The 26,007-nt window shown below is 39.5% G+C and overlaps 1 protein-coding gene across 1 annotated transcript in view; it reads right to left on the bottom strand.

The window, feature by feature from the left end:
- The window catches only part of SPAG17 (sperm associated antigen 17), a 258,327-nt gene that overhangs the window by 90,790 nt on the left and 141,530 nt on the right, over positions 1-26,007 (bottom strand). Inside the window, exons 21-23 of the mRNA XM_030935882.1 lie at positions 11,663-11,902; positions 10,585-10,696; positions 9,138-9,290 (exon numbers count right to left, since the gene is read on the bottom strand). Coding sequence (XP_030791742.1) covers positions 9,138-9,290; positions 10,585-10,696; positions 11,663-11,902 — 505 coding nt within the window. The remainder of the gene's footprint in view (positions 1-9,137; positions 9,291-10,584; positions 10,697-11,662; positions 11,903-26,007) is intronic.

Below are 26,007 nucleotides of genomic sequence, written 5' to 3'. Positions count from 1 at the left end.
TTATTTTTTTATTTTTTATTATTTTATTATTATTTTTATTTATTTATTTATTTATTTTTTGAGAAGGAGTCTTGCTCTGTCGCCCAGGCTGGAGTGCAATGGTGCGATCTTGGCTCACTGCAAGCTCCGCCTCCCAGGTTCATGCCATTCTCCTGGCTCAGCCTCCAGAGTAGCTGGGACTACAGGCACCCACCACTATGCCCAGCTAATTTTTTGTATTTTTTTAGTAGAGACAGGGTTTCACCGTGTTAGCCAGGATGGTCTCGATCTCCTGACCTCGTGATCCGCCCGTCTCGGCCTCCCAAAGTGCTGGGATTACAGGCTTGAGCCACAGTGCCCAGCCAAGGATATTTTAAAAAGCACTTTCTAGAATTTAAAAATATACTTTCCTAACCAAACCATTCATAATCAGTAGATGACTTGAAGGAGAGAATGGTCACTTTTGAGATTCAAATGAATTTCTTGGAAACTCAAGTGAAAAAATTATTTCAAAACAAAGCAGGCTAGGCACAGTGGCTCACACCTGTGATTCTGGCATTGTGGAAGGCTGAGGCAGGAGGATTGCTTGAACCCAGGAGTTTGAGACAGGCCCGAGCAACATGGTGAAACCCATCTCTACAAAAAATACAAAAGTTAGCCAGTCATGAGGTGCCTTTAGTCCCAGCTACTCGGGAGGCAGAGGTGGGAGGATCCCTAGAGTCCAGGAGTTCGAGGCTGCAATGAGCTACGATTGGGCCACTGCACTCTAGCCTCAGCAACAAAGTGAGACCCTGTCTTTAAAACAAACAAAAGGAAACTCAGAGCAAACATTCAAGGAGACAATATGTTTATATGAAAAATAATATGAAAAGGGCCTTTTTTTGAAAAGGGCCTGATAGTAAATGTTTTAGGTTTTATAGGCCAGGTATATGGTGTTTATGACATTTTCTTCTTTGCTTTTGTTTCTTGAACTATTCTTTACAAATGCAAAAACAATTCTTAGTTCATGGGCCATACAAAAGACGTAAAAGATTTGGAGGATAAACATAAGCAAAGTGTGGCTTTTACAGAAGGAAAAAAGGATTAACAACCAAATTAAAATTTCCTGACCTAAAACTGGAGCTTAAGTCTTAGATTACAAAGGCTTATCAACGTATCCCACACCTGGCCGGGAGGGTCCCATGCCCACGAAGCCTCCCTCATTGCAAACACAGCAGTCTGCGGCGATTTAACCGCAAGGCAGCAGCGAGGCTGGGGGAGGGGCGCCCGCCATTGCTGAGGCTTAAGTAGGTAAACAAAGCCGCTGGGAAGCTCGAACTGGGTGGAGCTCACAGCAGCTCAAGGAAACCTGCCTGTCTCTGTAGACTCCACCTCTGGGGACAGGGCACAGCTAAAAAACAACAGGAGAAGCAGCAGAGGCCTGTGCAGATGCGAACGACTCTGTCTGACAGCTTTGAAGAGAGCAGTGGATCTCCCAACACGGAGGTTGAGATCTGAGAACGGACAGACTGCCTGCTCAAGTGGGTCACTGACCCCTGAGTAGCCTAACTGGGAGACATCCCCCACTAGGGGCAGTCTGACACCCCACACCTCACAGGGTGGAGTACACCCCTGAGAGGAAGCTTCCAAAGTAAGAATCAGACAGGTACACTCGCTGTTCAGCAATATTCTATCTTCTGCAACCTCTGCTGCTGATACCCAGGCAAACAGGGTCTGGAGTGGACCTCAAGCAATCTCCAACAGACCTATAGCTGAGGGTCCTGACTGTCAGAAGGAAAACTATCAAACGGGAAGGACACCTATACCAAAACCCCATCAGTACGTCACCATCATCAAAGACCAGAGACAGATAAAACTACAAAGATGGGGAAAAAGCAGGGCAGAAAAGCTGGAAATTCAAAAAATAAGAGCGCATCCCCCCCTGCAAAGGAGCGCAGCCCATCGCCAGCAATGGATCGAAGCTGGTCAGAGATTGACTTTGACGAGATGAGAGAAGAAGGCTTCAGTCCATCACACTTCTCAGAGCTAAAGGAGGAATTACGTACCCAGTGCAAAGAAACTAAAAATCTTGAAAAAAGAGTGGAAGAATTGACAGCTAGACTAATTAATGCAGAGAAGGTCATAAACGAAATGACAGAGATGAAAACCATGACACGAGAAATACGTGACAAATGCACAAGCTTCAGTAACCGACTCGATCAACTGGAAGAAAGAGTATCAGCAATTGAGGATCAAATGAATGAAATGAAGCGAGAAGAGAAACCAAAAGAAAAAAGAAGAAAAAGAAATGAACAAAGCCTGCAAGAAGTATGGGATTATGTAAAAAGACCAAATCTACGTCTGATTGGGGTGCCTGAAAGTGAGGGGGAAAATGGAACCAAGTTGGAAAACACTCTTCAGGATATTATGCAGGAGAACTTCCCCAACCTAGTAGGGCAGGCCAACATTCAAATTCAGGAAATACAGAGAATGCCACAAAGACACTCCTCCAGAAGAGCAACTCCAAGACACATAATTGCCAGATTCACCAAAGTTGAAATGAAGGAAAAAATCTTAAGGGCAGCCAGAGAGAAAGGTCGGGTTACCCACAAAGGGAAGCCCATCAGACTAACAGCAGATCTCTCAGCAGAAACTCTACAAGCCAGAAGAGAGTGGGGGCCAATATTCAACGTTCTTAAAGAAAAGAATTTTAAACCCAGAATTTCATATCCAGCCAAACTAAGTTTCATAAGTGAGGGAGAAATAAAATCCTTTACAGATAAGCAAATGCTTAGAGATGTTATCACCACCAGGCCTGCCTTACAAGAGACTCTGAAGGAAGCTCTAAACATGGAAAGGAACAACCGGTACCAGCCATTGCAAAAACATGCCAAAATGTAAAGACCATTGAGGCTAGGAAGAAACTGCATCAACTAACGAGCAGAATAACCAGTTAATATCATAATGACAGGATCAAGTTCACACATAACCATATTAACCTTAAATGTTAATGGACTAAATGCTCCAATTAAAAGACACAGACTGGCAAACTGGATAAGGAGTCAAGACCCATCAGTCTGCTGTATTCAGGAGACCCATTTCACTTGCAGAGACATACATAGGCTCAAAATAAAGGGATGGAGGAAGATCTACCAACCAAATGGAGAACAAAAAAAAGCACGGGTTGCAATCCTAGTCTCTGATAAAACAGACTTTAAACCATCAAAGATCAAAAGAGACAAAGAAGGCCATTACATAATGGTAAAGGGATCAATTCAACAGGAAGAGCTAACTATCCTAAATATATATGCACCCAATACAGGAGCACCCAGATTCATAAAGCAAGTCCTTAGAGACTTACAAAGAGACTTAGACTCCCATACAATAATAATGGGAGACTTCAACACTCCACTGTCAACATTAGACAGATCAACGAGACAGAAAGTTAACAAGGATATCCAGGAATTGAACTCATCTCGGCACCAAGCGGACCTAATAGACATCTATAGAACTCTCCACCCCAAATCAACAGAACATACATTCTTCTCAGCACCACATCGCACTTCTTCCAAAATTGACCACATAATTGGAAGTAAAGCACTCCTCAGCAAATGTACAAGAACAGAAATTATAACAAACTGTCTCTCAGACCACAGTGCAATCAAACTAGAACTCAGGACTAAGAAACTCACTCAAAACCGCTCAACTACATGGAAACTGAACAACCTGCTCCTGAATGACTACTGGGTACATAACGAAATGAAAGCAGAAATAAAGATGTTCTTTGAAACCAGTGAGAACAAAGATACAACATACCAGAATCTCTGGGACACATTTAAAGCAGTGTGTAGAGGGAAATTTATAGCACTAAATGCCCACAAGAGAAAGCAGGAAAGATCTAAAATTGACACTCTAACATCACAATTAAAAGAACTAGAGAGGCAAGAGCAAACACATTCAAAAGCTAGCAGAAGGCAAGAAATAACTAAGATCAGAGCAGAACTGAAGGAGATAGAGACACAAAAAACCCTCCAAAAAATCAATGAATCCAGGAGTTGGTTTTTTGAAAAGATCAACAAAATTGACAGACCGCTAGCAAGACTAATAAAGAAGAAAAGAGAGAGGAATCAAATAGACGCAATAAAAAATGATAAAGGGGATATCACGACCGACCCCACAGAAATACAAACTTCCATCAGAGAATACTATAAACACCTCTACGCAAATCAACTAGAAAATCTAGAAGAAATGGATAATTTCCTGGACACTTACACTCTCCCAAGATTAAACCAGGAAGAAGTTGAATCCCTGAATAGACCAATAGCAGGCTCTGAAATTGAGGCAACAATTAATAGCCTACCCACCAAAAAAAGTCCAGGACCAGATGGATTCACAGCTGAATTCTACCAGAGGTACAAGGAGGAGCTGGTACCATTCCTTCTGAAACTATTCCAATCAATAGAAAAAGAGGGAATCCTCCCTAACTCATTTTATGAGGCCAACATCATCCTGATACCAAAGCCTGGCAGAGACACAACAAAAAAAGAGAATTTTAGACCAATATCACTGATGAACATCGACGCAAAAATCCTCAATAAAATACTGGCAAACAGGATTCAGCAGCACATCAAAAAGCTTATCCACCATGATCAAGTGGGCTTCATCCCTGGGGTGCAAGGCTGGTTCAACATTCGCAAATCAATAAACATAATCCAGCATATAAACAGAACTAAAGTCAAGAACCACATGATTATCTCAATAGATGCAGAAAAGCCTTTTGACAAAATTCAACAGCGCTTCATGCTAAAAACGCTCAAGAAATTCAGTATTGATGGAACATACCTCAAAATAATAAGAGCTATTTATGACAAACCCACAGCTAATATCATACTGAATGGGCAAAAACTGAAAAAATTCCCTTTGAAAACTGGCACAAGACAGGGATGCCCTCTCTCACCACTCCTATTCAATATAGTGTTGGAAGTTCTGGCTAGGGCAATCAGGCAAGAGAAAGAAATCAAGGGTATTCAGTTAGGAAAAGAAGAAGTTAAATTGTCCCTGTTTGCAGATGACATGATTGTATATTTAGAAAACCCCATCGTCTCAGCCCAAAATCTCCTTAAGCTGATAAGCAACTTCAGCAAAGTCTCAGGATACAAAATTAATGTGCAAAAATCACAAGCATTCTTATACACCAGTAACAGACAAGCAGAGAGCCAAATCAGGAATGAACTTCCATTCACAATTGCTTCAAAGAGAATAAAATACCTAGGAATCCAACTTACAAGGGATGTCAAGGACCTCTTCAAGGAGAACCACAAACCACTGCTCAGTGAAATCAAAGAAGACACAAACAAATGGAAGAACATACCATGCTCATGGATAGGAAGAATCAATATCGTGAAAATGGCCATACTGCCCAGGGTTATTTATAGATTCAATGCCATCCCCATCAAGCTACCAATGAGTTTCTTCACAGAATTCAAAAAACTGCTTTAAAGTTCATATGGAACCAAAAAAGAGCCCGCATTGCCAAGATAATCCTACGTCAAAAGGACAAAGCTGGAGGCGTCACGCTACCTGACTTCAAACTATACTACAAGGCTACAGTAACCAAAACAGCATGGTACTGGTACCAAAACAGAGATATAGACCAATGGAACAGAACAGAGTCCTCAGAAATAATACCACACATCTACAGCCATCTGATCTTTGACAAACCTGAGAGAAACAAGAAATGGGGAAAGGATTCCCTATTTAATAAATGGTGCTGGGAAAATTGGCTAGCCATAAGTAGAAAGCTGAAACTGGATCCTTTCCTTACTCCTTATACGAAGATTAATTCAAGATGGATTAGAGACTTAAATGTTAGACCTAATACCATAAAAACCCTAGAAGAAAATCTAGGTAGTACCATTCAGGACATAGGCATGGGCAAGGACTTCATGTCTAAAACACCAAAAGCAATGGCAGCAAAAGCCAAAATTGACAAATGGGATCTAATTAAACTAAAGACCTTCTGCACAGCAAAAGAAACTACCATCAGAGTGAACAGGCAACCTACAGAATGGGAGAAAATTTTTGCAATCTACTCATCTGACAAAGGGCTAATATCCAGAATCTGCAAAGAACTCAAACAAATTTACAAGAAAAAAACCAACAACCCCATCAAAAAGTGGGGAAAGGATATGAACAGACATTTCTCAAAAGAAGACATTCATACAGCCAACAGACACATGAAAAAATGCTCATCATCACTCGCCATCAGAGAAATGCAAATCAAAACCACAATGAGATACCATCTCACACCAGTTAGAATGGCAATCATTAAAAAATCAGGAAACAACAGGTGTTGGAGAGGATGTGGAGAAATAGGAACACTTTCACACTGTTGGTGGGATTGTAAACTAGTTCAACCATTATGGAAAACAGTATGGCAATTCCTCAAGGATCTAGAACTAGATGTACCATATGACCCAGCCATCCCACTACTGGGTATATACCCAAAGGATTATAAATTATTCTACTACAAAGACACATGCACATGTATGTTTATTGCGGCACTATTCACAATAGCAAAGACTTGGAATCAACCCAAATGTCCATCTGTGACAGACTGGATTAAGAAAATGTGGCACATATACACCATGGAATACTATGCAGCCATAAAAAAGGATGAGTTTGCGTCCTTCGTAGGGACATGGATGCAGCTGGAAACCATCATTCTTAGCAAACTATCACAAGAAGAGAAAACCAAACACCGCATGTTCTCACTCATAGGTGGGAACTGAACAATGAGATCACTTGGACTCGGGAAGGGGAACATCACACACTGGGGCCTATCATGGGGAGGGAGGAGGGGGGAGGGATTGCATTGGGGAGTTATACATGATATAAATGATGAATTGATGGGTGCTGACGAGTTGATGGGTGCAGCACACCAACATGGCACAAGTATACATATGTAACAAGCCTGCACGTTATGCACATGTACCCTAGAACTTAAAGTATAATAAAAAAAAAGGGACATTAGCCAATAATGTAAAAAATAAAATAATTAAATTATTATACATATGAATATATAAATGTTTATATATAAATAATATATACATACATGAATATATATATACATGAATAACTATACAATATAAACATATTGGTAAATTGTTTACCAATTTATAGAAGAGTTAGCTAAATGTTTGAATTTTTTAAACTACATAAGGATATTTTAAAAAGCACTTTCTAGAATTTAAAAATATGCTTTCCCAACAAACCATTCATAATCAGTAGATGACTTGAAGGAGAGAATGGTCACTTTTGAGATTTAAATGAGTTTCTTAGAAACTCAAGTGAAAAAATTATTTCAAAACAAACAGGCTAGGCACGGTGGTTCACACCTGTGATTCTGGCATTTTGGAAGGCTGAGGCGGGAGGATTGGTAAATTGTTTACCAATATGCTTATATTGGTAAATTTATATACATATCTTCATGTAAATAAACATACATATCTTCATGTATGTATGTTTATATTGTATACTTATTCAAGTATGTATATATATTCATGTATCCAGCCAAGATCTCCTATTTATATAATTCTATGTAAACATACATGAAACTATGTATGTTTACATATAATTTTATAAATATGACTAAATATATTGATTTATTTTGATGGAAATCACCTAAGTATGCAAAACATGGAAATAAGTAAACTATAATTACATACTGATAAAATATTAAATCATCAAAAAAATCTTGCTTTCAAATAATATTTAATGAATATGAAAATGTTCATGAGGATAAAGTAAGAAAGAAATACATTATTAGCACAGGTTATCAGTGCAGTGGCAGAATTATACGCAATGGTTATCTTCTTTAGGTATTTCCATATTTCTCAATTTTTAATAATAATCCATATATCTTTATATCAGGTAAAACAAAGAAGTCATTTAAAATTTTCTGTGCCAAGTTTTTGGGAACATTCACACCTGTCAAACATTGTGTTCTTTCTCTAGCAAGGGGCTCAGAGGAAAAAAAAGCATTGTGTTCTTACCTTGGGTTTAGAAAATGTCACTAAACTCATATGTGAAATTTAGTTATTGGTCATATCACTAATTTTCCCTCCCTCCCTCCCTCCCTCCCTCCCTCCCTCCCTCCCTCCCTCCCTTCCTTCCTTCCTTCCTTCCTTCCTTCCTTCCTTCCTTCCTTCCTTCCTTCCTTTTTTTTTTTCAGCATCTCTCTCCATTATCCAGGCTGGAGTGCAGTGGTGCGATCTTAGCTCTGCAACCTCTGCCTCCAGGGTTCAAGCGATTTTCATGCCTCAGCCTCCTGAGTAGCTCACCACCATGCCTGACTAATTTTTGTATTTTTTGTAGAGGCAGGGTTTCGTCATGTTGGTCAGGCTGGTCTCGAACTCCTGAGCTCAAGTGATAAGTCCGCCTCAGCCTCATTACAGGCATGAGCCACTGCGCCCTGCCCTCATATCACTAATTTGAGTTGAATACATTTAGTAACTCATTTTCTTTTGCAGGTATAATCAACACCATACTGGACAAGAAAGAAGCAATTAATTTATCTTAATGATGTTTCCTGGTACAATGGTGTTATGAGGTTTCATGGTGTTTTATCAATGGACATCCATTTGCAGCTCTCATTTCCAAGCAGGTAATGACTCTCATGGTCAAATGTATGGTTTTTCCTTGTCTTTACAACCTAACATATTTGGTGCTACAGAGGATTAAGTGATAGAGCGTAGGAAGAAACCTCATCATTGCAGTGCCTATTGGAAAGAAGCTAAAACTATGCAATCACTGCAAAAGAACCTGCGTCCTCGATAATTCAGTTGGTACAAGTGCATAAACCAAAATTAAGGGCAGAATAGACATGACAAACTCAATGATTGCTCCATAAAGATGACCAGTCTGGGTAGACTCTGTATCAAACAACTGGAATCAAAAGCTTGGTGCCCAGAGGAACAAAAGCCAAACAAGCAGCCCACTATGATGGACTATGCGTATAATAACATATTATAATACAGAATGTCAAAATACCTCAGTTACCATGTGGAAAAATTCCATGTGCTAAGGGCAAGAGGTCCATGTGTATTTGTGTCAGGTAGATGGGTTCAGCACATTGCTTAAGCATTAACCTCCACTGGCACAAAGATGCAACTGCTTACCTGTTTCAAGATTTTGTTCCTCATCTCCTTCTTCTTCCTCTTCTAAATAATAATCCCCTTTCTCTTCCTTTTTCACAATTTCCTTAGGGTCATTTAAATGAATTATAAAATTGTGCTTGTCCTTGATCACTCTCACTTTGATAAAAGTTGGGCCTGAGGAGGAACCATAGAATAGAAGATGGGCTGATTAGGATGCCACATTAAGCTCCTCCACAAGATAGTTACACAAAGCTGCACAGAAACCAACACAGGAACAGAAAACTAAACACTACATGTTCTCACTTAGGAATGGCAGCTAAACATTGAGAACACAGGAACACAAAGAAGGGAACAATAGACACCAGGGCTATTTGAGGGTGAGAGGAGGGTGAGGACAAAAAACTACCTGCCAAGTACTCTGTTTATTACCTAGGTGATGAAATAATATGCACACCAAACCTCTGCAATATGTAATTTACCTATAGAATCAACCTGAATATGCATCCCTGAAACAAAAATAAAAAGGCAGCACAGAATATAAACCAGGGAGGGGAAATGCCTAGAGATGTCAACACCTCTATAAGACAAAGCCTAAGGAAATAAGGTAATGGTGGAATTCCAGGCATGAATGGCAGGTAGACCAAGGAGGTATTTGCAGGCCTTTTAGTCACATGTCAAACCCAATTTCAGAAGAGGAAATGAACTGGCTGAGGCAATGTATGCCTATAATCAATGTTATGATTCATCAAATGATATAATTAACGTGAAATGGTTTTGCAACTTCTAAAAATTATGTGTTAGTTTTGGTAGCTATTATTATTATTGTGGTAGTTAATAAAAATTTTTACAACAACGCTTTCTCTTATTTAGTGTTCAGACCCATTTTTTTTGTTTGTTTAAAAAAAATTGGCTATCTCCTCTCAATTTGGATTGAGCTATCATCCGTCAAAATTGACAGGACTAGGAGAAAATACTGAATTCACTATCAATCACCTGAAACTTATATGCATTGTACGCTTATGCAAATCTTACTAAGAGCTACAATAGGTGGATGTTGGGAGCAGGTCCCAAGCTCTGTGCTCAAGAGCCACACCAGAAAAATGCAGTAAACTCACAGAATGTGCTTGGTTTCTGGGATAACAAGGTGCGATGTAATGAATATTATTAATTAATTGCTTATTGCAGTTACTATTACTATTTACCAATTGTATGGAAGTATTTTAATATTTTAACAACTAGAATGGTCATATTAGCATGTATCAGTTAACCTCTTGACTGACCTATGCCTTGTAGAGTCAATTGCAATAGAAGAAAGTGTGAAGTCTGAAAATGCTGACTGTGGCACCTAAATGTATTGTGGGGGACAGAATAACATACTCGCCTATCAAACTCAGGAGTAGAGGGTCCCTGGTTATCTGAAATGCATTATTATCTTTCCAGTCATTAACCAGTTGCTTTCAAAATGTACCTTTTTCAAACAGTGTCTTTTCCACTTCAATCTGCCCACCATCAGAAGGATACAGGTAGTAATTTGACCCCGAGATTTGAGTAGGTATATTTCCCATATTGTATCCGTGAAACTAGAAGAGAAAATATCATGCTTTGAATGTGAAGCTTCAATAGACAAAAATCAATTTATCAGTGTTAGCCAACTAAAGTTGCCAGAAGCTTAATTTCGCTAAGTATATATGTCACTTTGCAGACTCAGAGGCCAGTGTTCATATTATTTTTAGAAACATCTATGGTGTTATAACAGGCAGAATTAAAGATATTATGTTAAACTCTGTTCATCGGTACATTCTCATAACCTAGTGAAAATTGAATCATCATACTATTGTCAAGGCAGTTCAAGAAGAAATCAAGTTCTCATTCACTGGTTGTTAATTTTCTGTTTAAAGTGAACTGATGCTGGGGAGAGTGGACACTCCACTTAAGGAGGTCATATGTAGAAGATATTTTTTACTGAGTGTTGCTAACAGAGGTCCAGGGGATTTAATGCATGCTAAAACTTGAGAACAACTGGTTTAGAGGAGTAGCTACAAAGCACAGGGGCTGTTAGATTTCTTTCCATTTTTTTTTTTTTTCCCATTAGGTTTTCTTCATAACAGCTAGCTGAGAGAGAATTGGCAAAGGGAAGGTTTTACAAAAGCATACAAGCCAGAAACATGATTGCCCACAAAGAGACAACAAAATGTAGTCAACAAGTGTCATCATCTGAGACAGATAAAGCCAACTTTTGTGTTCACTTATTTACATATATCTGTAAGAGTACTTTTGTGTCAAATTTCTATCTTTACTGACCTTAGCTAGGTTCGTGGCACTCAAATGAAAACTGGCCTGAGGGTGTTTTCTTCATCTTGATGATTGACTAGAAACAAGGTTCTAGACATCAGGGGTGGAATACAGGTTTGAGCTCACTGATACCAGAAGAAACCCTAGGCCTACTGTGGTGGCAGTAAAAACAAAAGAATCTTACAATAGCCGTATTTTCCCAAAACAAATAGGAATAGCCCAAAGAGACTAAGTTTTACAGAATTGGAGCGTACCGAGTAAGTTATCTCAGGTTCTGGTTGGTGGGGGGACTCTTCTGTTACTTCTTGGACCTTGATTTGTTCTTCTTTAGATTTCTCCTTGTGAGATGTTTTTTTCTTCAAAGACCTACTATCTTCTTTCTCTACGTTATCCTTGCCTTTCTTTTTACCAGCTTCTTTGCTCTTCTTCTCTGCTTTCTTTTCTTCCCTTAAGCGCTCCTCTTCTGCTAATCGATCTTGCTCTTCTTTCCATGCCTGTAAACACATTTAAGAAATTTAAATTTAACAGGATTTTGAAATTCATTATACATAGGTCCCATTCAGGATCATTTTGGAGAATATTTAACATGATTTTTGTTAGTGTATCTCTGACAAATCAAAATACTGAACTAGAAACCTTGACGTCATCCTTGATTCTCTTTCTCACTCAACTTCTGTCTACTAAATCCTGCCAATTCTCCCTTAGAGATGTCTCCTCACTTCAGCGTCTTCTCTCATGGTTTATTTTGCAATTTCCTAGGTTCAGGTCTTCATTATCTTTAGCCTGGAACATTGTAGCAGCCTCTTAACTGGTCTCCCAGTCTCCTATCCTTCACATGAGTCCAATCTTTAATTTAGGTCCTAAAGATAGTTTATTAGCAATGTGGAAGACTAGATGTTCAGAGAAACATTCTTGGAACAAAATATTTCAAAAATGACGGATAAAATAGGTAAAATGATGGACGGTAAGTCTCCCATAAGCACTCCTAACCACAAGCCTGTCCTCACATAGACTTGTGGCCAAAATACAGATTACCTTAACATTTTATTTTAAAACAGTTATTGAGGCAGGAAAATAGGGTCTAGAGGCAGGGAACATAAGGCTGATTCACACTTCAGCAATGACAGGAAATATCCTCTACTAGGGTGTAGGCCAAGTAAATGACTTTGTAACTTTACTTCGTTCTCTCCATTTACATAGAGCGTACCCCAAGTAACCAATGGAATCCTCTAGCGGGTATTTAAATTCTCAATAATTCTGCAACGGGGTCTTTGTGCTCCTATGCCTGGAACCATTCCCACACTGTGGTGTGTACTTTCATTTTCAATAAATCCCTTCATTCCTTCCTTCCTTTGTTTGTGCATTTTGTTCAGCTCTTTGTTCAAGATGCCAAGAACCTGGACTCCTCCACCGTTAACATTATGATTTGATATAAGCTCACAAATGAAAATCACAAAACACGCAGAAATAAACCACTTTGAGTAAGAAACAAACTGTGAAATCATATCTACAAAAACCTCAGATATTGTAATTACCAAATAGAGAATATAAGGTAGGTTTTAAAACATGCTCAAATAAATAAAAAGAAGTATTAAAAGCATAAGTAAGAAAGAGAGGATTATCAAAAATGGCAAGGTGAGTTTGAAAGACTTCTTGAAAATGGAACTGAATTTTTGAAAAGGCAGTATTTGAACAGATAATGTCTGAGACATTTAGAGAGTTGAAGAAAGACGTTCATACTAACATTAAGGAAGACCAAGAAATCAAAAGCAGGAAATAACATTGGTGTATTGGACTTAGCTCATATTAACTTAAAAGAGTGTATTGTTAAATTTTTAGAAATTTTGTGAGCCAACTGTTAACCATGACCACCATCTAAAAACTATATAAATTTGCAATTAAGCAAAATATTAAAAATAAATGCACTAAAGACTCAAAACTTACCACAATGTAAGTATTTTGTGACATTTCATTATTGTCTATGCTCTGGAGTTTATGTCAATTGTAATGGTATCATGACAACATTATATGATGGTGTGCTACTGCATAGCACTGCCAACTTCAGTGTTGTCATATAGTAGCTTGAAATCAGCTATTGTAGGGGTACTTACACTACAAATACCAGCAAATGCGACAAGTCGGGGCTGATTGATTGTTTATTATCTAGATTTAAGGAAGTGATGGAGATCATGTTAATAATGCAGACTAGCTGTTATACGGTTACTAGCACAGAAAGTTGAGGAAATATTCTTCCATTATTAAAAAACGATTACTTGACTCAGCAAAAAAGTTGCTAATGTTATTGACAAATGAGTGAGACATATCTTTTCTTTGTTTCACTTTTGTCTTACTTGTTAACATAAATAAAAATATCAGCATTCATATTAGAACTAAATGTGTTTATCAATTGTAACCATAGCTTGGCTAAGGATACAACAGTTTAGCAAAAATCAATTTGTAGAAATCAAAATGCTATTTGGAATTTATGGGTCGCTATATGGAATTTACATAAATAATATTATATGCTTTATCATTACATGTGAATTTTGTACTATATATACTCTATATCAGAAATTTATAACTTATGTACATATATGTATAGTTTTGTTTTCCTAGAATGCTACTGCTTAAGCATTTACCAGCACACCACTGAATGTTTTCAAAGCAGCTAGAGAGAAAAGATAAACTGTTCACTTTGGGAGGCCAAGGCAGGCAGATCACAAGATCAGGAGTTTGAGACCAGCCTGGCCAACATGGTGAAACCCCATCTCTACTAACAATACAAAAATTAGCTGAGTGTGGTGGTGGGCATCTGTAATCCCAGCTACTCAGGAGGCTGAGGCAGGAGAATCGCTTGAACCCGGAGGCAGAGCTTGCAGTGAGCCGAGATGGTGCCACTGCACTCCAACCTGGGCAACAGAGCAAGACTCTGTCAAAAAAAAAAAAAAAAAAAAAAACCTGTCTATGAAAGAATGACAAATTAGATGGACAGTCAACTTGTTAACACCCACAATGTGTCAGCAAGGAAAATGTGGAAAAATATCTTCAGAGTTGTTATGGTTTGGATTTGTGTTCCTGCTCAAATCTCATGTCGAATTATAATCCCCAGTGTTGGAGGAGGAGCCTGGTGGGAGGTGATTGGATCATGGGGGCAGATTTCCTCCTTGCTGTTCTTGTGATAGTGAGTGAGCTCTCAGGAGATCTGGTTGTTTAAAAGTGTGTAGCACCTCCCCCTTCATTCTCTTCCTCCTGCTCCACTCATGTAGGATGTGCCTGCTTCCCCTTCCCCTTCAGCCAGGATTGTAAGTTTCCTGAGGCCTCTCCAGGCATGTTTCCTGTGGAGCCTGCAGAACCATGAGCCAATTATATCTCTTTTCTTAAAAAATTACCCAGTCTTAGCTAGTTCTTTATAAAAATGTGAGAACAGACTAATACAAGTGTGATAAGAGGAAATAAAAAAGCCAACCAAGAATTTTATAAATGAAAACTATGTTTAATGAGTAAGGGCAAAATAAAGTCATTTTTCAGATAAGTAAAAACTGAGTTTAATAGCAACTGTGATATTGGGGTATGATAAGAAACAGATATTTGGTCATCTTTCCTGGCTCCTGGCACAGAGCCCCTAAGTCCCTTGGAATTTCATAAGTGATAGGAGCATCTTTTGCTCTAATGAGGCAACTCTTGTCATGTTCTTCAGGATAGGACATGGGCTGTCCAGAAAGACCAAACCTTGATTAGAAGTTTGGGACTTTCAGCCTCATCCTCAAACCCCTCAGGAGGGAGGAGGAGCCAGAGATTGAGTTAATAATCTATCACGCCTACATGATGAAAACATAAAAACCTCTAAACGACAGGGTTTGGAGAGCTTCTGAACTAAGTTGGTGAATGCATCCATGCTCTGGGAGAATGACACACTCTACTTCGCATGGGGACAGAAGCTCTTGTGCTTGGGACTCTTCTGGATCTTGCTGTATGTACCACTTTATCTGGCTGTTCATTTGTATCCTTTATAATAAACCAGAATAGTAAGTACAGTGTTTTCCTGAGTCTTATGAGACATAAGCTTTCTAGCTAGTTATTGAACCCCAGGAGGTGATTGTGGAAACCTCCAAATGAGTAGCCAAGTCAGACAGAAGTATGTGTACCCTGGGCACCCAAAAATTGTTACTTGCGATTGGCATCTGAAGAGGAAGCAGTCTTGTGGGAGTGAGTTAATCTACGAGGTCTGTGCTAACTTTGGGTAGTTCGTATCAGAATGGAATTTAATTGTAGAACACCCAGCTGGTGTCTGGAAAGTTGCAGATTCAGTTGGTGTGGCGAAAAAACACCCAAAAATTTACTGTCAGAAGTATTGTGAGAAAAACAGTTCATAGCAACAAACCCCCAGTAAAAGAACTTCTAGAGCAAAGACTCCTGAAACATAAAGAAGAAATGCCCAAGGAAACAAATGGCAAGCATGGAGATAAAGCTAAAACAACATTGACTATGTAAAACAATTACAATGAGGTCAGGCACGGTGGTTCACACTTGTAATTCCAGCACTTTGAGAGGCCCTGGAGGAGGTTTGCTTGAGCCCAGGAGTTCGAGACCAGCCTGGGCAACATAGTGAGACTCCATCTCTACAAAAAATTAAAAACTTAGCTGGGCATGGTGGCACACTGCTATAGTCCTAGCTACTTGGCAGGCTGAGGCAAGAGGATCATTTGAGCCCAGGAATTTGAGGCTGCAGTGAGCTATGATCATGCCACTGCACTCCAGTCTGGGTGACAGAGCCAGACCCTGTTCCTAAAACAAAAAGTAATAATAATAAATAAATAAATAAATAAATAAATGAAACCATTACAATGATAATGTTTAATTTGTAGAAAGACAAAAAAAATCAAGATAAAACTTAAGCATCAGTTTAAATCATTTTAATAGTTCCTGGAATTGTTCTGAAAGAAAAAAATATTTTGTTAAGTTTAGATTTCATTAAACTATACTGAAATTAAGTTAAATTGAAATGATATAACAAGTTAAATTTCCAGAGCAATTACTAGTAGGAAGAAAAAGTGCATACACATTAAACTTTTCCTATAAAGGGCCAGAGAGTCAATATTTTAGGGCCAAGAGGCAAAATCAAGGACATCCATGTAGGTACTTATGCAATGAGAGAGAAAAGAAATTTATACAACTATTTTACTGACAAATAATTGAGTACAATTTTTAGTAAAAAGAAAAATAGAATTCTTTTTTTGTGTTGGAGGGGATAACATTTCACTTATTTAGAGTGAAAATCAAAGTTCCCTATTATCAAAGTGATTGCAAAATGAAAAGAGGAAAACAAACTTAATACAAAGAAAGCAAGAAAGGAGGAAAAGAAAGGATCATAGAGAATATATAAAATACAAAATAGGTTAGCTGAATAAATCCCAAACATGTCATTAATCAGAATAGATATAAATGGAGTCTACTTTCCTGCTAAACGTCAGTGTTCATCAGACAAGACTTTTAAACATCTGGTTTGTAGTCCTTGTTTACAAGAAACACACTTAAAATATAGTTTTTGTTGCTCTTGTGAATAAAATTTATTATTTGTTATGTTTTCTAATCGGTTATTGCTGGTGAATAGGAATGCCAGTGATTTTTTTCAACATTGATCTTGTCTACACCTGCACTTCCTCAATTCTTTTTAAAGTCAACACAGAGCGACATCAGCAAGATGGTGGAATAGGACTTTCCAGAACTCATCCCTCACAGAAACACGGATTTTAGCAACTACCCACACATGAAAATACCTTCACAAGAGCCAGGAAACCCAGGTGAGAGAGTATAGCATCTTAATGTAGCTTGGAATTAAGAAGACACAGGCTGGTATCTGGAGATCACCCCTCCACGCCTGCCCCAATGCCAGGCCAGCCCCTGCAGACTCAGGCTCTAGGCCCACCTCACTGTCAGGCCCACCTCAGTGGTCCCATAATCCAGGCTGCCTCTAGCACCAAGCTGGTTCCCCGTGGCTCCAGGCTTCAGGCCTGCTCCGGTAGACTCAGCCTCAAGGTCCTTCCCGATGCTAGGACAGTTCTCAGATCCCAGACTTCAGGCTGGCTCATGCACATCCAGCTTCCAGGCCCTCGTCATTGCCAGGCCAGCACCTATGCTCTCTAGTTCCAGACTGGCTACTGCTGACTCAGGACCCAGTCTGCCTTAAAACCAGGCAAAACTCTGCAGCCCCAGACTCCAGACTGGTGAGTGCAAAACCTATCCTCCAGGAACCCCCGGCACCTGTTAGTATCCAAAAACTCAGCCTCCAGGCCGACCCTGTGAACACAGACTCCAGACTTGCTTAGTGCCAGGTCATGCCCTGTGGCACCAGGTTTCAGACCAGCCCCTGAGGCCTCATGTTCCAGTAGACATGAGGTCCTGCTAGGCCTGCTCTAGCAGACTGAGGTTCCAGGTCCATCCCAACAGACCCAAGCACTGGGCTGGTTCCTGTGAACCTCGGTTCTAGGGTCACCCCTGCAGAGTCAGGTTGCAGGCTGGCCATATGGTTCTAGGACCCAGGCCTGTCCTCATGGCTTGGCACCAAGTCGGCCCCATGCTCCAGGCTGGTGCCCAAAGCCCCAGTCTCCAGTGGACCCAGGCTTGCCTCCATGGACTCAGGCTCCATGCCCATCCTTGTGGACCTGTTTGTAGGCCCATCCAAGTCTCTGGCCAGTTCCTGCAGACTCAGGCTCAAGGTCTGCTCCAGTGTCAGGTCAGCACTCAAGGACCCAGGCTCTAGGCCCACCTCAGCCTGGAGGTTGAACCCAGTCAACAGGTTTACCCCGGTGGACTCTGGTGACAGGCTGGCTGCTGTGCATTCAGGATCTGGGCTTGTCAGAACAGACCCAAGCTCCAGGCCCACCTCAGCAGACCCAGGCTTCAGGCTCAAGCCTTCAAACCCAGAAAAGATAAATAAAACAATTCAACTTTCTGTTAAAAAATTAATGAAACTAAATTTGTTTTTCAAAAAAATAAACATGAATAAACTTTTAGCTAAACTAAAAAAAAGAGAGAGGACTCAAATAAATACAATTAGGAATAAAAGAGGAGACATTACAAACGGTACCACAGAAATGCAAACGATCAGCCAGGCGCAGTGGCTCACGCCTATAATCCCAGCACTTTGGGAGGCTGAAGTAGGTGGATCACGAGGTCAGGAGTTCGAGACCAAACTAGGCAATATGGTAAAACCCCCTCTCTATTAAAAATACAAAAATTAGTCAGGCATGGTGGTGCATGCCTGTAGTCCCAGCTACTCAGGAGGCTGAGGCAGAAGAATCGCTTAAACCCGGGAGGCAGAGGTTGCAGTGAGCCGAGATCGCACCACTGCACTCCAGCCTGGGCGACAGAGCGAGACTCCATCTCAAAAAAATACATATATAAAAATAAAAAATAAAAAATAAAATATAAAAGGATCACAGAGAGTACTATGAATAATTACATACTAACAAATTGATAACCTAGATGGAATGAATAAATTCCTAGAAGCATACAACTTACCAAGATTGAGTCATGAAGAAATATAAAACTGAACAGACAAATAACAATGAAGAGACTGAATCCATAATAAAATGTCTCCCATCATGAAAAGCCCAGGACCTGATGGCTTTACTAATGAATTATCTCAAACATTTAAAGAACTAATACAAATTCTTCTCACCCTATGAAAAAAATTGAAGAGAAGAGAATACTTCCAAACTCATTTTATGAGGCCAACATTACCCTGATACCAAAGCTAGACAAGGACATTGCTAGAAAATAAAACGACAGGCCATTGTCCCTGGTGATGTTAGATGCAAAAATCCTCCAAAAAATTCTAGTAAACTGAATTCAACAGCACATTTGAAAGGCTCATTCCTCATGATTAAGTGTGATTTATTCCTGGGAGGCAAAGATGATTCAACATATTCAAGTCAATATATGTGACACGCCATATTACAGAATGAAGGATAAAAATCATATAGTCATCACAATAGATGTGGAAAAAACATATGACAAACTCAAACATCCTTTCATAATAAAAACTCCCAACAAAGTAGATAAAGAGGAAATGTGGTAGATAAAGAGGAAATGTATCTCAACACAATAAAAACGTCCATGCTACCCAAAGTGATCTACAGATTCAATACAATCCCTATCAAAATTCCAATGTCATCTTTTCATATAAATAGAAAAAAATCCTAAAACTTGTAGGGAATTACCAAAGACTCCTAATTGCCAACACAATCTTGAGCAAAATTAAAAATGCTGGAGATATTGTTATAGTAGGTAGCTAGTCAGGCATGATCAGGGCAGATGAGGGCTGCTGCCCATCACACACAGCAGGAATGCCAGATGACCATCAGGTGATGGCCAGGCAGTTGTTAACTGTCTCTCTAAAATAATAATTGGTCACAGCTGGTGCCAGGGAAGGGGCGTCACCCAATAGATGGAAAACACCTGAAACTGGTGATCAGTAGCTTCCCAGCGAGACCTCAGGAGTTGGGTGAGTGGGCTCAAAAATGTGCATTAAGAGGCAAAATAGTGGAGTTTAAGTGGTATATGAACTTCTTCTAGGAATGCTAGACTGGTAAGGGAAGAACGCCTCAAGTGAGCATGCATACAACTCCAGAAACCATACTATGTCTGCTCCCCTTCCAAATGCTAGCAGGCCACTGCACATGTGGACAGCCCACCCCAAGGGAAGAATCATGGGAGAAGTAATGCAAGACCCTGGAAGTATGCCAACATTTAAAACACCAAGTCAAAAGGTCAAACTATGCACTTGATCTCTCAAGTCACCTGCTCAGCCCTCTTCCAAGTGTACTTTATTTCGTTTCACTCCTGCTCTAAAGCTTTTTAATAATCTTTCACTTCTGCTCTAAAACTTGTCTCAGACTCTCCTTCTGCCTTATGCTCCTCAGTTGAATTTTTTCTTCTGAGGAGGCAAGAATTGAGGTTGCTGCAGACCCATATGGATTCACCACTGGTAACAGTATCATACTACCTGATTTCAAAATGGCTAGCTATAAAGCTATGGTAATCAAGACATCATGGTACTGGCATAAACACACAGACCAATGGAATACAATAGAGGGCCCATAAGTAAATGCACACATGTACAGTCAATTCATATTCAGCACAGATGCCAAGAACACAAAATTGAGGAAGACCAAGTTTTTCAATAAATGGTGTTGGGAAAACTAGGTATCCACATGCAAAAGAATGAAATTACACTCTTATCTAATGTACATGCACAAAAAACAACACAAAATGGATTAAAGATGTAAATGTATGTCCTGAAATTATGAAACTACTAGAAGAAAACACAAGAGAAATCTCCATCACATTGTTCTGGGCAATGATGTTTTGAATATGACCTCAAAAGCACAGGCAACAAAAGCAAAAATAGACAAATGGCATCACATTACACTAAAACCTTCGCACAACAAAGAAACAATCAACAAAGTGAAGAAACAACCTATGGAATATGACATAATACTTGAAAACCTGCAACCGATAAGAAGTTAATATCTAAAAATATACCTAAAGTACTCAACTCAGTAGCAAGAAAACAAATAACCCAATTAAAAAATGAGCAAAGGACCCAAGCAGACATTCTCAAAAGAAGGCTTACAAACGTCCCACAGGTTCAGGAAAAAAAAGCCCAGCATAACTAATCAGCAGGAAAATGCAAATTAAACAAATTAAACTCATGATGCGATATCATCTCACACCTGACAGAATGGCTATGAGAAAAAAGACAAGATAATAAATGTTGGGGAGGATGTGGAGAAAAGAGAACCATGGTACACTGATGATGGGAATATAAATTACTACAGCCACTATTGAAAGCAGTATGGCGGCTCCTCAAAAATTAGAATTAGAACTACCATATAATCCAGCAATCCCACTTCCGGATATATATCTAAAGGATTTGAAATCAATATCTTGAGAAGGTATCTGCATACTCATGTTTATTGCAGCATTATTTACAATAGCCTAGATATAGAATCAACCTAAGCATCCATCAACAAATAAATGAATAAAGAAAATGTGAGATACACACACACAATGGAGTACTATTTTATGTATATATTCTATAATACTATGTATACATATATTACATTATGTACATACTACATTATGTATTATGTATGCATATATACACAAAATACATAATACATAATATATGATATACAGTGTAATTAATATAGTGTTATAATATATATGTGGACTCTAAAAGAGTTGAACTCACAGAAACAGAGAGTAGAATGGTGGTTACCAGAGGCTGCAGGAAAGGGGATCGGAAAGACGTTGGTCAAAGGTTGTGAAATTTCAATTAGACAGAAGGAATAAATTCAAGAGATCTATTGTACAACATGATGACTATAGTTAATAACAATGAAATGTATACTTGAAAATTGCTAAGAAATTAGATTTTAAGTATTCTTGCCACATAAAAATAATAACTATGTGAGGTAATGCATATGTTAATTAGCTTGATTTAGCCATTATATAATATGTACGTAATTCAAAACATTATGTTGTACACCAGAAATATATACCATTTTTTCTCATTTAAAAAATAAGTAACAAAAATAAGTTTTTAAAAGCCAACATAACCTTAATACCAATGCTTGTTAATAACAACACAAAGGTCTATAGACCAATTTCATTCACCATGGATATAAAAATTCCAAATAAAATGCTATCAAATCAAACCCAGTTTTTTATGGAAATAACAATATACCATGAACATATAGTACTGTAATTTTTATCTATCATGTACATAAAGACGTTCCCAGGAGATTACTAAAATTAAAATTACTAGGTTCTACTCTCAAAGATGCAGTTAGGATGGAGTAAAGAAATGTGAATTTTACTAAGTCCCTCCTCCCACCAGACACCCTTAGGCAATTATGATATATGTAGTTATGTGGGATAAGAACTAAACTTAAGGAAACCATGAATGAGTTTTTTTTATAGAAATGCAAATGCAACTTGTGTTGTTAAATCAATCTCTATAATTCAATATATCAACAAAAGAGGAAAACTAACATATATTAGTCTCAAAACAGATAGAGAGTTTAAAAATTAATAAAATTTGGCAGTAATTAACAATAAAGTTGATGGTATGGCATGTAATTTTCTTTGCTATTAATATCCAGAAACCAGAGGCTCATCAAAATTAATCAACGTTGGGGGGGCGGAGCAAGATGGCCAAATAGGAACAGCTCCAGTCTCCAACTCCCAGCGCCAGCGACACAGAAGACTGGTGATTTCTGCATTTTCAACTGAGGTACTGGGGTCATCTCACTAGGGAGTGCCGGACAATCGGTGCTGGTCAGCTGCTGCAGCCTGACCAGCGAGAGCTGAAGCAGGGCGAGGCATCGCCTCACCTGGGAAGCACAAGGGGGAAGGGAATCCCTTTTCCTAGCCAGGGGAACTGAGACACACAACACCAGGAAAATCGGGTAACTCCCACCCCAATACCGTGCTTTAAGCAAACGGGCACACCAGAAGAATATATCCCTTACCTGGCCGGGAGGGTCCCACGCCCACAGAGCATCCCTCATTGTTAACACAGCAGTCTGCGGCGATCTAACCGCAAGGCAGCAGCGAGGCTGGGGGAGGGGTGCCCGCCATTGCTGAGGCTTAAGTAGGTAAACAAAGCCGCTGGGAAGCTCGAACTGGGTGGAGCTCACAGCAGCTCAAGGAAACCTGCCTGTCTCTATAGACTCCACCTCTGGGGGCAGGGCTCAGCTAAAAAAAACAACAGGGGAAGCAGCAGAGGCCTGAGCAGACGCGAACGACTCTGTCTGACAGCTTTGAAGAGAGCAGTGGATCTCCCAACATGGAGGTTGAGATCTGAGAACGGACAGACTGCCTGCTCAAGTGGGTCCCTGACCCCTGAGTAGCCTAACTGGGAGACATCCCCCACTAGGGGCAGTCTGACACCCCACACCTCACAGGGTGGAGTACACCCCTGAGAGGAAGCTTCCAAAGTAAGAATCAGACAGGTACACTCGCTGTTCAGCAATATTCTATCTTCTGCAACCTCTGCTGCTGATACCCAGGCAAACAGGGTCTGGAGTGGACCTCAAGCAATCTCCAACAGACCTATAGCTGAGGGTCCTGACTGTCAGAAGGAAAACTATCAAACAGGAAGGACACCTATACCAAAACCCCATCAGTACGTCACCATCATCAAAGACCAGAGACAGATAAAACCACAAAGATGGGGAAAAAACAGGGCAGAAAAGCTGGAAATTCAAAAAATAAGAGCGCATCTCCTCCTGCAAAAGAGCGCAGCCCATCGCCAGCAACGGATCGAAGCTGGTCAGAGATTGACTTTGACGAGATGAGAGAAGAAGGCTTCAGTCCATCACACTTCTCAGAGCTAAAGGAGGAATTACGTACCCAGGGCAAAGAAACTAAAAATCTTGAAAAAAGAGTGGAAGAATTGACAGCTAGAATAATTAATGCAGAGAAGGTCATAAACGAAATGACAGAGATGAAAACCATGACACGAGAAATACGTGACAAATGCACAAGCTTCAGTAACCGACTCGATCAACTGGAAGAAAGAGTATCAGCGATTGAGGATCAAATGAATGAAATGAAGCGAGAAGAGAAACCAAAAGAAAAAAGAAGAAAAAGAAATGAACAAAGCCTGCAAGAAGTATGGGATTATGTAAAAAGACCAAATCTACATCTGATTGGGGTGCCTGAAAGTGAGGGGGAGAATGGAACCAAGTTGGAAAACACTCTTCAGGATATCATCCAGGAGAACTTCCCCAACCTAGTAGGGCAGGCCAACATTCAGATTCAGGAAATACAGAGAACGCCACAAAGATACTCCTCCAGAAGAGCAACTCCAAGACACATAATTGCCAGATTCACCGAAGTTGAAATGAAGGAAAAAATCTTAGGGCAGCCAGAGAGAAAGGTCGGGTTACCCACAAAGGGAAGCCCATCAGACTAACAGCAGATCTCTCGGCAGAAACTCTACAAGCCAGAAGAGAGTGGGGACCAATATTCAACGTTCTTAAAGAAAAGAATTTTCTACCCAGAATTTCATATCCAGCCAAACTAAGTTTCATAAGTGAGGGAGAAATAAAATCCTTTACAGATAAGCAAATGCTTAGAGATGTTGTCACCACCAGGCCAGCCTTACAAGAGACCCTGAAGGAAGCCCTAAACATGGAAAGGAACAACCGGTACCAGCCATTGCAAAAACATGCCAAAATGTAAAGACCATCGAGGCTAGGAAGAAACTGCATCAACTAACGAGCAAAATAACCAGTTAATATCATAATGGCAGGATCAAGTTCACACATAACAATATTAACCTTAGATGTTAATGAACTAAATGCTCCAATTAAAAGACACAGATTGGCAAACTGGATAAAGAGTCAAGACCCATCAGTCTGCTGTATTCAGGAGACCCATCTCACATGCAGAGACATATATAGGCTCAAAATAAAGGGATGGAGGAAGATCTACCAAGCAAATGGAGAACAAAAAAAAGCAGGGGTTGCAATCCTAGTCTCTGACAAAACAGACTTTAAACCATCAAAGATCAAAAGAGACAAAGAAGGCCATTACATAATGGTAAAGGGATCAATTCAACAGGAAGAGCTAACTATCCTAAATATATATGCACCCAATACAGGAGCACCCAGATTCATAAAGCAAGTCCTTAGAGACTTACAAAGAGACTTAGACTCCCATACAATAATAATGGGAGACTTCAACACTCCACTGTCAGCATTAGACAGATCAACGAGACAGAAAGTTAACAAGGATATCCAGGAATTGAACTCATCTCGGCACCAAGCGGACCTAATAGACATCTATAGAACTCTCCACCCCAAATCAACAGAATATACATTCTTCTCAGCACCACATCGCACTTATTCCAAAATTGACCACATAATTGGAAGTAAAGCACTCCTCAGCAAATGTAAAAGAACAGAAATTATAACAAACTGTCTCTCAGACCACAGTGCAATCAAACTAGAACTCAGGACTAAGAAACTCAATCAAAACCGCTCAACTACATGGAAACTGAACAACCTGCTCCTGAATGACTACTGGGTACATAATGAAATGAAGGCAGAAATAAAGATGTTCTTTGAAACCAATGAGAACAAAGATACAACATACCAGAATCTCTGGGACACATTTAAAGCAGTGTGTAGAGGGAAATTTATAGCACTAAATGCCCACAAGAGAAAGCAGGAAAGATCTAAAATTGACACTCTAACATCACAATTAAAAGAACTAGAGAGGCAAGAGCAAACACATTCAAAAGCTAGCAGAAGGCAAGAAATAACTAAGATCAGAGCAGAATTGAAGGAGAAAGAGACACAAAAAACCCTCCAAAAAATCAATGAATCCAGGAGTTGGTTTTCTGAAAAGATCAACAAAATTGACAGACCGCTAGCAAGACTAATAAAGAAGAAAAGAGAGAGGAATCAAATAGATGCAATAAAAAATGATAAAGGGGATATCACCACCGACCCCACAGAAATACAAACTACCATCAGAGAATACTATAAACACCTCTACGCAAATCAACTAGAAAATCTAG

Source organism: Rhinopithecus roxellana, chromosome 8, assembly GCF_007565055.1.
Source record: "Rhinopithecus roxellana isolate Shanxi Qingling chromosome 8, ASM756505v1, whole genome shotgun sequence".
NCBI lineage: Eukaryota > Metazoa > Chordata > Mammalia > Primates > Cercopithecidae > Rhinopithecus > Rhinopithecus roxellana.
Note: the sequence above shows the minus strand (reverse complement) of the source record. Positions and strands in the feature narration are given on the sequence as shown.